We start from the raw sequence: 12,253 nt of genomic DNA, 5'->3' as shown, positions 1-12,253 counted from the left end.
ATCCCGCTTATTTAAAAAACCAGAGAATTTCATACTGCTTAGATTTTTATCCCGATCTATAAAGATATTGTTAAGATTGACAGATTGTTGAAAATGTTCATTCAAGATAATAAAGAATCGGAAATGAAAACGGAAATGGTTTCGCGAGAGCACGAACTTTAATTAAGAATCAAGAGGATGGCAAAGAATCTCGATTATACTCGTTCAAAGAGATGGCGGCTCGATGAAAGTTGGCACAATTACGCGTGAAGGAATATCTCTACGTTTCCAAAGGCTGGTGATAAGATATGCTTAAAGAAATACTTATATCTCTAATCGTTCCAATGATTTAAGCACCGAACATTTTAATTAAATCTCGATAACGATCGAGATCTAGAAACCAGTTTCGACTTTTTCACTCGACCATTTCTCTCTCCACGTTCAATTTCCGATCCTTCGTTCGAAAATTTTCCCCTTCAATTTTTTAACACGATTTCAGAGAAATATTAACCGTGTCGAAATAATACTTTTCTCTCTTTAAATGAAATCATTCCTGATTCAATTTAAACCTTAATTTATATATGTATTATTTTTGAAACGAGAAAACTTCTTTGTTCTCAGGCAGATTATCGATACGCCTAACACGGAGTCTCTACTTATATTTCGCGTTACATACGGGCGTTATATGTAGGTCAGTAGAGTGGACACAGTTACGAGTTACAATTGCGTGGAAAGGGTAAAAGTTATTCCGGTGCGAATATCAGGTCGCCGCTATTCCAACCGTTATCCTTTGGTTATAACGATTATAACGTTCGTAGAAATTTCATAGATTATCCACTCTTCAACCGCTATGAAAAATTAGATTTTTAAATTTTAATATTTTTTCCTTCCTCTGAAAATCTTCCAATTTTATATTTACATAGACATCAACTTTTATCGAAAAATCGCACAATTTGCACAGAAAGAAAAATGATCAATAACAACGATAAATATCTACGAACAATATTTGTATTCTAGAAGATTATATCCATTTCATCGCTAAATAAATTTTCGTCTTTGATTCCTTTAAAGATTTCTCACGGTTATATTACACACGGAAGATTCGATCACTGTAAATTTTTAACCAGATCGGTTGCTCGATCGTGAATGGAGAGAAACTCGGAAGAAGGAAAGAGACGATACGATTGAAATTACGAAATTCTTTCACCCTGTGCGTGTCTTTCGCTCAGATGAGTTAGCTCGAGGCAACACGTGGTCTCGCCCACGTTCGAGGAAAAGTGGATAATCAGGGCAAAAGTAGGTGAGAAGAGGAGGAAGGTCGAACCCCGCCCTCCTCCTTCCCCTCCACAATCTCTCCCGTTACTTTACGGGAATCGTGGGAAATTAAGGAGGCAGGCGAGGCTAATTAAACCACCTTTTGTTTTCGAGAGAGGAAAACTTGACGCGCTCGCTCGATTTCGATCGTTTCGCCTCCTCCAGTTTTCCACTCTTTTCGATTTCTCCTCCCGATTTCTGGAGGTGGTCGATGCCAAAATGTCAACGCGCTTGCTTCTTCGTTGATCGATGTCCCAAGTCAAATTAGAGTTATTATTATTCTTAATCTCGATCTTAATCCAATCAAATGGCAAAAATTAATTTTAAACCTCCTCAAAATTCTCAATTTCAAAACAACTTCGAGATGCGAATTCGAAACGCTCCTCTATTAGATTCAATCCTTTGCATTACAATATATGGATAAAAAAAATAAATACAAAAGTGCAAAAGGATTAATTATAGAACAGAGGTCAATAGCTATCGATAAGAGAAGGCCATTGTACCGGCGGCGAGAAGAATTTAATAGCCGAGGGGATAATCGTTGGATCGATCGAGAGATGCGAGATAATGGGAATTGAGGGGGTTGAAAAGGAAAGATTGACACGACTGACTGACTAGCGATCCGAGCGGAAGTGCGTAATTAGTTGGGAACACGGTACGTATTGAGGAAGTGGTTTAAAAACCGAGAGAAAAGTGGACGACGTGGGAAATAAGGGGGAAATAAAAGCCGTTTTGCCGCGGAGAGAGAGAGAGAGAGAAAGAGGCGATTGTTGAAATGTGGAAGAGGCTATTTCTTTCTTCGATTTTTACTTTGCGATGAATTTGCGATTGGAATTGGCGGAACAGATTTAGTCGTAGGACAGATTTCTCCGGAACCTCTGTTGATCGGATATTTCTGGAATATCGAAAAATTCGTAGAATCTTTCACTCGAAAATTTCTGTCGAAAAATTCGTAGAATCTTTCACTCGAAAATTTCTGTAATTTGTAAGAATAGCTCAAAAATCTTTATGGATCTGAAAAAGTTTTACTCGCTTATTCTTGAATCATTTAATGATATATTTAGAAACTTTTGAAACTCGAATTTAAAGTAAATTGGAAATATATCTCTATGAACTTTTATCATCCATACTCTCGTAATTCTAAGTGACTTCTCAGTGTCACGACTCAAAGGAAGTATACGAATTTCTCTTTCGTCACGATCGATTTTCAATAAGTATCGAATTTCTTCGTTTCTCTCTATTGAACTCTTACTCTTACTAATTTTCGCAATATTCCATTCCATTTCTCGATTCACGAAACACGAAAACAAGTAATAAAACAATGATTATCTGGAGTAGAAATCGAAATTGTTATAATAAATTTGAATGGATGAATATTCGTTTTTTTTTTTTTTTATGACTCTCCTATCTGTTTTCAACCATCTCCAAAATTACTTCACTACACTTGCTCTTGAGCAATTATAATGATAAGCAAATCGGACGAATCCGTTACTAAAAAAAAAAAAAAAAAAAGAAGAAAAAGAAAAACAAATTTCGTATCGTACACGATTAATTTTATCGTCTCCCGCGATCGTCAACGAGATATTTCGCCGCGATAAAAATATAGTATCTTCCAAGATTTTTATCTTGCGGAAAGAGAGACTCTTTGTTCTCCTCAATAGTTTTCCCGAGGAAATTTTCTTAATTAGATAATTCCACATTTTTTCCACGTTTAATCTAAATAGAACAGGATGCTCTCTTTAAGATAAACGAGAGATTTCATAAATGTTTTATTTATCTCGCGACGAAATTTATCCTTCAACCAGGACGAGGTTTTGTTTAAATATTAAATGAAAATCTCTTCCAGAAGAGATCCAACGAAATTAAATTCGAAAGAAGAAATATCTCGAAGAAGGATCCGTTTCCGTAAACTATCGAACGAAGAAACAAACAGGATACGAACCTCGTGCAGCCAAAGCAACGACGGCCAGAACCAACACGGCTCTCCTCTCCATCTCTTCTTCACCGATGAAAACCCCTTCGAGTCAACCGGCAGGCGATCGCGCTTATTATCGTCGTCACCACCGACTGTCAATCTCCTCGTTAATCCGGCAAAAGAGGGAGGAGAGAAAAAAAAAAAAAAAAAAAAAAGAAACGGATCACTCTCGCGGGTCTCACCGAACGTACCTCGACCCCAACGTCATTTCGAAATCGTTCGCAATATTTTCCAAGACTACGACACGAGGACAGTCTCTCCTCCCTTCTTATTATTCCTCTTCCTCTTCTTTTTTTATCGATATTCTGTTTGGCAAAACAGAATGGAATGAAAAAAAGTGGAGCTCGAAACGACCGGCGTGAAACGATCTTTCCTGAAGACTGAGGTGCTTACTCCCTGGCAGGAAGTCGTCCAGGTGTTCTGCTCCCCACTTTGGCCACTCTTACCACCTCCCCGGACAGGTAACGACCGATGTGCCGGTTGCCATCGAGAACGAGGCTGACCGACTCGTAAGAGGCTGACTGACTGACTGACTGCTGCTCGTCCTCTGCACTTACGCGGCTCCCAAGGTATTCAGGCCAACTTTTGACGGGGCACAGCCGTGGTCGGGATGATAGGGGAACCCTCGTGGCGAAAATTCGATTTGGACGAGGTTGCGGTGGACAGGTTGATGTACAGGTTGAATCTGGAACGAGGAACGCAACGACGGATGGTCAGGATGTTGGAGAGCGTGGTTGGTGGGTGAGCGGTGTTGGCACGATCTAGAAATGTCGTGTTTTTTGATTCGTGTTTAGGGTATATGTTTTCGATTCTTGAGATTGAAAAGTCGAGAGAGAGAGAGAGAGAGAGAGAGAGAGAGAGAGAGAGAGAGAGAGAGAGAGAGAGAGAGAGAGAGAGAGAGACGGTGGTTGAAAACTTCTTGCAGAGAAGTTTATGCGATGGGCGAAAGATATCTGCGATATGCGATATTCAATTAGGAGGGAAAAGCAAGAGATCTTGGTCTAAGGGAAGAAAAATAAAGTTGTACGAGATGAAAAATTTCATTCAGATTTCATCAGAGTTTTTAATTTTAAAATTTAAACGATAATATCGCTATTCGAATTCATTACGTTAATGAATCAATTAATATTCGTTATTATTAATTAAAATATACTCAACACGGTGTACTCACACGAGAGACATGAACAAGAGATCGTTCGTTATACACGAGCATCATGTACTGTTTCAACTTTAAAAACATATCAATTTACGTTGGATGCTACTAGAATTTTCCAGTCTGCGATGATAACGGGATGATGTGTGTGCAGTTTGCAAATTTATTCACTATTCGAATCGTGACATTCACACGCAAAGGAAATAATTGTATCGTGATTAATTTTTAAGGTGAATAGTCGTTTTCTCATCTTTTGAAAAATTCTTTGGAAAAATTTATGACGCGACCGTACGCGTCAACCGCCATACAAATCCTTAAACTTTTATTAAATTGCTTTCATGATACAATGCATTTTAATTTTAAACTTTGAGTTTTACATTACATTTTCATTGTCAAATTAATTATTATTATTACAATTTTCAATAATAAATGAACAGAATCGATAGTTTTCGTTCGATTCGTGTATCCATACGTACTTCTCTATTTCCTAGAAACGATCGAAAAGGATATACACAGCGATGTAGCTCGAGCATGCGAAACACTTTCTCGCGGACTATTAAATTTCACGGCTACGTTAGTCAACACGTTCGAGGTGAAGGTACGATCGCATCTCATTGTTGGCGCGAGGCAGAAACAATTAACTTGAATAAGGAAGCTCGACCATCGAGGGTTAGACGGTCCGGTTTAAGATGACGCGGTTCGTTGATATCATTCTACCGGTTCTTCCTGCTTAGAACGCCACACCGTTTCGAATCTCATTTTCTTTGCTGACAATGGCTAAATTATAAATTGATTGTATCTACAATCGAAGTAAATATATCGATGAATTTTTGTTACCTTAAATTCAATCTAATTGATGAAATTATTGTTAGAATTAAATGTTAGTATGGATCAACGTTTTTCAAATATTTCTAATTTCATTATCTCATACGCTTATAAAATACGAATAATCTATTCGATATATCTATTCAATCTAATGTACATTGTACTATAAATTTACATGAATTGTAGGAAAAAAAAACATATATCTTTCTATTCAATTAAGCATTCTATTCAGAAAGCAGTCATCTCAGCGTGAAACTTTACCACGAATTAAGATTAACATAGATGTACCGACGCAAACTTGGAAACTTTCTGTGTCGTTTGTTAAAAAGTAGCATTTAACCGCGTTCCTCGTCACCATCGACATCTCTCTCGTTTTCCTGTTGCATTCCGTGTCGATTGACCGAGAAGAGGTCGCGATTGAATATTAGAAACGTAATGCACAAGCATACGAGAATATATATTTCGTCATAAGTAAGGATTCGAGTTATCAAAAGCAAAATTCTTCGATGAACTTAAAATGATCGGTTAAAGATTTCGAGTTAAATTTTCCATTTAATATACGTCGATATTTCTTTTATCAATTATGTTATCAGTGAGCGCATTAACATTAATTTTCAGATATTAAATTCATTTACATCGACAGATCGTTCCCGAAAGAATTTTACAGGTTAGGAAACTTCATTTAAATTTTTGAAATCTTGGATTACGATTCCGAATTTTTGGTTGTTATAGTACTAATTGTAAACCACTTTCTGAAAATTCTATCGAATATAAATTTTTCACTCGACTTACAAAGAATACATTTACCGAGCTGTTAAAACTTGAGATCAAGAGGTTACCAAGGCACGTTGCCGGCGCGATATACTTTTTATTTCAGACACGTGACTAAAATTCGCAAGGGAGTACGATCGTCCATTGGCGGAACTAGGTGACTCACTGTCAACCCATGCATTTTTAGGACACTTTCAGCATCACGGTAACCGACGAATTGCGTAGGACCAGATTTGGTAGAGGCGGAAATTTCGTGGCGACGAAAGCTAGCGGTGTCGAGTCACTTGTTAGTAACATCGGCTTCCTGACCCACATACCACGACCGCCATACAAACGTAACGTCCATGCATGTAGGTGTGCATCCACGGCGTACACTCAATATCAAAAATCATAGGGCACCTATTTCCCGATCACTAACGCACGTTTATGGAAAATTATATTTTTTATGTTTAAATTTGTATTTGTTTCACCTGTAAATATTGTAACGTGCATCCTGTGTTTTTACACAGGTTTTTAAATTTCCCATAAATGCATTTAATTTAATTTATATAGTTTTAAGTATTAAGTGTCTTTGATAATTTGATCAAGATATATATATATTTTAAATTTTAAATATTTTTGTTATTCTTTCTATAAATTAGATGCACGAAGATGATGCATTGCAAGCTAATATTATTGATCCTATTATTGCTTATAAAGATAAAAATATTTGAAAATTTTAAAAAATTCAAAACAAGAAAGAATTTAAACTATAAATATAAATATCATATACAACTTGAGTCAAAGTTCTACGAAAATTAACATCATATTCTCGATTAAACGCGTCATCGTTTATTCCTCCGAAAGATCAATGAATAGGTAACAGAATCTTAGACTATGTAAGGTCATCGACCGAATAGAAGACGTCTAATCTGACCGAATCAAGTTTCTCCGTTAATCCATGACTATATATCGATGACATCGGTTTCTTTCGTGCATATGAATTCGATGGTCAACATTTTAAAATTTTTATGCCTGTCCATTAACCTATCCTTCGACTTAAGATAAAAATATTTAAATTCTTTTTTTTCAAATTAGAATAATTAATGGAATTTTTGTACAAACTGTCCTTTTTGAAATCTAAAAACTTCCATTTCTTGCACGAAGAAAAAGAAAAATTTAATATCCTTCGTGTATTTCAAATTGTCGATAGAAGGAAGCTTGAAGAAATTAAAATTCATATTTTTCGTTTTTATAATTATTAGGTACATATATCCATTCATTTTCCTTACGGTTTATTTAAAAAAATAGATTCTACGAACAGATAATTTTAATTTTAAAATCGTCATCTAGAAATTATTCCCTAACTACTTAAGAACAATACAAATTCTTCCACGATACAATTTCTATTATCCACGTCAAGCGTGTGCCATGAGTGATGCCACGAGTTTCATAAAAAAAAAAAAGTCTGTTATTCGTCTTACGAAATTTTGGTCAGTTAGAATAATTAAACGTTAATTAATAAAAATTGCACAAGAACGGTGGATAATGGGCCGGGAAAAGGTAGAAATTGTGAGAAAATAATACGTACACGAGCGTTGCACATGTGAACAAGGAACAATATGTATTAACTATATCCGTATCTAGGATCTTTTTACTCTTTTGACTTTCCATGAACATCGGCCGCCTCGAGGAATCTTTGCAGGTGCTTAAATCGGGGTCACGCCGGTGCTACCGGTAACTGTGTGCAACTGTTGTTCTATGGGAATACGTTGCACATGTGTAAACAATATACACATATTTTACTGTAACAGCACGAGGAAGAAAATAAAAAATCGTTAAATCTTGTACACGTTGCCTGTGTATGTGTGTATATGTGTTACATTAGACCGTGCGTAATATAATTATCGATAAATATCGATAATATTCACGTTATGGATAATAGTCGATATATTGTCAAGGATATATTGACGACATAATATTTTCTAAAAGAAAAATTTAAAACAAAATATCTTTAAGAAGATATGATTGACACTTGATTATTTGCACGTTCTTAATAATGATAAACGAATAAAATACACATAATTATCAAATCTCAAAACTCTTAATTAATTCGTGCAACGTAATTACAAGAGAGAAGAAAAAAAGATGATCGATGTATTGAACGCGACACAATTTTGTCTCGCACGCAGCGAAAGCAAAATAACATTCCAATTATTTCAACAAGAAGTCAAAACGAAGAAACAATTACAACATACGCGTGTAATACGCGTTATTGCAACGATACATATAACGAGCGATCAATCCCAATTTCGAAACGAACGATGCAAGAGGCGAATTTCGAAAGATGGATGACGATTGCGAAAAGAAAAAGAATATAAAATAAAATAAAATAAAACAAAATGAAAAACGGATGATCGTTCAAGTTTGTGGAAACGAGGGAAGGCGGAAATAATTGTACAATCTCGACTACTCTAAACGTAAAAAGGGGACAGGTTGTTCTCGCGTGACAAGTCGAAAGCGAGAATACGTGGACGTTCTCTCAAAGATGCTATTAAACACATATATTCTTGCAAATGTGTTAATTATTACGCTACTTTCAAAATGGTACGAGTTAACATCTTGTTTGTTCTACCGTTAAATCGTATTAGATCAGCTTATGAATTACCTCATTTTTTAGAATCCCCTCCCTTCCTTCAGTTTTGTTTATTTTGGATATTTTGGAATTCAGGTTTTTAACAATGAAGAAACAATTATATGGTATTAATTCGTTACATATTTTTCTGAATCTGATTGAATAATTTATACTAGATGAATTATATCAATGTTTTAATAATCATTGCTTCTTAAATTGCCAAGTTTTTGAAAATGAAGATTTATAATCTGAAAATACAATATCTTTTTAATTGAAGAGATACTTGATATTTCACGAAAAAAAAATTAAATATTAAATATAATTATATATTTTTAATAAAATTAAAATTAAAATGATTGCTTATAGAATGATTTAATGTATTTCTGAATCTACAATCTGTAATCATAAAATAAGGAAAGATTATAACGTACGTAAAGATTTTAATTGATTTTATTTAACATTTAATATTATGTTTTAATGAAGAAATTGTTCTTGTCTACTTAAATTTTATAATTTATTATTTAGTTTAATGATTATTAATGTAAATATGTCGCAAAATTTAATTGAAAAAATGAAAGAAAAAAAAAGGAAATAATATTTTTAATACGAAATAACAAAGCTACAGAAAGGTCAAGTTTCTATTATAACATGCTTTCTCTTACAATTAAGTTAGAGAACATGTATTTAGTGGAACCACTGAAAATCCTCGTTAAAAGTCAAATTACCATTTCGACCTTATTTAAGAAAGAGACAGACATTTATTATAATTAAAACCAGATGCGCAATAATTATCGAGAACTTCTATTTTTATTTCCTTTACATTTCAAACTTTTACTTATTATTGTGATCAAATTTGTAGCATTTCCGTATTCTTTTTGTACATTCATTTTGCACTGTAATCTATACAGATACAATTTTCATCATAATTGCATAATATTTCTTTACAAACATACGAATTATAAATATTTTAAAAGAAGACCAAATAATATTGTAATAATAAAAATAAGTACAAAAATTTTGAATAATCTAATTTGATACTATAAAAAAAAAATATACAAGTCATAATTTTTCTCGATATACGTTTAAGATTAATCAACAAAATCATAACCTCTTTCTTTTCCTAATTCTTATATTCGTTGTTATAAATTTTACCTCAAAATTTTACTTTTCTCCAATTATAATATACCATAACGACTTTCTTTTTTTTTCAAATTACGTAATACAATTTCTACACACGTAAAACTATTATTACAGTACAATTTCTATTATTCTTTAACTTTCCTCGTACGCTATAATAGTAACGACTATAAAGTACCGTTCATATCTTATTACTTCTTTCCCTATTATTTTCTTCTATTTCCCTTATTGACATCCCGTCTTTTTTTTTTCCATTTATAAGTTTCATTCCATTTATAAGTTACATTCTTCTCATAGTCACTTCCTTTGCTACGAGAAAATTACAATTGAAAAAATTGAATTTTTTTTTCATTCCTTTCGGTTATTCTTTTCATGATAACATTTCTATTTTTATTGAAGTCTCTTCCTCGAAAACACATTCCTGTTTCTTTCTGCACTATCGACTGCTCAGATGACAATTCATTGAACTTTATCGATCAACCTTTCAAAGACTTTTTACTTTCTCCCGATCTGTCTATTCCTCGAACTTTCTAGTTGATTTTATACGTAGTAAAATGGGAGACTTAGAGATTGTATTTTTAATTGAAAAGTTCATAACGATGTTATTGTTATCATAACATCGTTTAACCTAACCTATACGTAGGTAAGTTGAAAACTTCTATAACTAGAATCTCAATAATTCGAAAACTTATATAACTCTGACTTTGTATAATCTTTATAATTCAAATTCTTTCAATTCCAAACTTTTATAATAACTCGAAGTTTCATAATATCTCTACAATTTTATAATCTTATTAAATTTACACGTGACTATACATCTATACGATAATCTACTACGTGGATCATGTGATCTTCTATGATAGGAATGATTTATATATCAGTGACAGTTTTCCTCGAGAAAACTATATCCTAATAATGGAAAAATTAAATATTACTGTTGCTCAAATATTGTCGCGAAACTTGCTCTCGCCAATTTATTCGCGCATAGTTTTCGCTCTCTTTAAATGACAAATCAGATATCATGGGATCTCTATTGGAGCGTGAAAATGGCAAAAGATGCGATAAGTCTGAGAAAATAAGGTCGAATTAGATCGACCAAACGAAGGTCTCGAGCTGCCACTTATTTTGCTTGTTTGCGAGAGAAAGCTACGCAAATTTACTAAGCGTGTGACTCACGTGAAATCGTTCATGCAAAATACTTAATTCTGTGTCACAGATACATCCGGTGCAACATGGCCAGAAAGATTGTTTTGTCACCTTCTCTCCTAAGTTTCACTTTTTACGTATGCATCGTTTCCTCAAAGATTTATCTCTTCTATTATCTTCTATTATCTTCTATTACAGCGTTTTTCAATCTTTTTTGTGAGACACGACCTTCTTTCTATAATAAGTCAAATAATTTGTGTGCTCTCTTCCTTTTCACAGTCATTAAAGTTACATTTAATAAATACTGAATTATTTATTTTTATAATGTTTATTTATAAAGTTTTATTTGTTTGTAAATTTAATCTAATTCATAAATTTAAATATATATATTTTTTTTGTTAATATAAAAAAATGCCTAAAAATAATAAAAATATTTAATAAATATAATATTCATTATTTAATTATATCTATTTATAAAATTTTACTTCTTTATATTGTATTTGTGTATTGTATAAATTAATGAAGTAGATAAAGTCTAAATTTGAATATAGCTTTTTTAACAGATATAATACTCACAACAAAAATAATTTCTTTTTTTTGTTGCATGTTCCATGTTGTTAAAGTATAACCAATTTCCAAGTATTATCTACAGAAGTTCAAAGCGCTAGTTGCATTAACGGTCCTCCACCTGTTCTATGCCACAATCTATTTCAATCTTCTGTAACAAATAATTTAAAAAAAATTTATAGAAATTAGTATTTGCTTATTAGATATAGATAAATGTAAAAGCAAACATTATGATACATCATTAATCACATTTCTTCTTTAACTTTGTTTTCAAAAAAATTATCTACATATTGTATTGATAATTTTTTATCCGATTGTATTAAAAACACAAATATAATTATATATAATAATATATAATAATAGATATTTACATTAAATCTATTATTGTTTTCAATTATGTTTTTAATAAAATTGACGAATAAAAAAATTTAATAATTAAAAAAAATTCCTTAATTAATGCATCAATAAAAAATTATTAAAAATATTTTTAAAAAATTGATTAAAAATTTTATTTATTAAAAATGTTCTACAATATCGAAAGATATTCTAATTTTATTATGCATATTCTTAACTTAACAATGAATGATTGTCGAAAATGATAGGATATAATTCTTAACAACAAGATTAATCAATGATGAACTGTGCAGTTAGTGATATTAACACAATGACTGAGATCGTCGATAAATCGAGTAGTTTCACCGTATTAAATTAACCAATTACGAGTCAAATTGATCGAAGCAAGATAATATCTCGAAGAGTAGTGTAATGTGAA

General features: G+C 32.6%; 2 protein-coding genes and 2 long non-coding RNA genes across 4 annotated transcripts in view; 1 reads left to right on the top strand and 3 right to left on the bottom strand.

Moving 5' to 3' along the window:
• The window catches only part of LOC100863755 (uncharacterized), a 29,618-nt gene extending 25,968 nt beyond the window's left edge, over positions 1 to 3,650 (bottom strand). The window contains exon 1 of the mRNA XM_003691019.4: positions 3,236 to 3,650. Within this exon, the coding sequence (XP_003691067.2) occupies positions 3,236 to 3,287 (52 nt within the window). The 5' untranslated portion in view covers positions 3,288 to 3,650. The remainder of the gene's footprint in view (positions 1 to 3,235) is intronic.
• A 3,953-nt stretch (positions 3,651 to 7,603) lies between these two features.
• On the bottom strand, positions 7,604 to 10,605 carry LOC147658614 (uncharacterized). Its single transcript, XR_015294052.1, has 3 exons — positions 9,947 to 10,605; positions 8,665 to 8,879; positions 7,604 to 7,801 (listed from the first exon to the last, which is right to left on the bottom strand). It is a non-coding gene; the product is annotated as an uncharacterized LOC147658614 (long non-coding RNA).
• On the top strand, positions 10,002 to 11,451 carry LOC147658613 (uncharacterized). The gene is made up of 2 exons (XR_015294048.1): positions 10,002 to 10,411; positions 10,985 to 11,451. It is a non-coding gene; the product is annotated as an uncharacterized LOC147658613 (long non-coding RNA).
• The window catches only part of wcy (WW domain-containing adapter protein with coiled-coil wacky), a 22,720-nt gene continuing 21,693 nt past the window's right edge, over positions 11,227 to 12,253 (bottom strand). The window contains exon 14 of the transcript XR_015293957.1: positions 11,227 to 11,632. The gene's annotated coding sequence lies outside the window, so the exon portion shown is untranslated. The remainder of the gene's footprint in view (positions 11,633 to 12,253) is intronic.

This window comes from Apis florea, unplaced genomic scaffold, assembly GCF_048593485.1.
Source record: "Apis florea isolate Af1SG1 unplaced genomic scaffold, ASM4859348v1 contig_1914_pilon, whole genome shotgun sequence".
NCBI classification, from domain to species: domain Eukaryota; kingdom Metazoa; phylum Arthropoda; class Insecta; order Hymenoptera; family Apidae; genus Apis; species Apis florea.
Note: the sequence above shows the minus strand (reverse complement) of the source record. Positions and strands in the feature narration are given on the sequence as shown.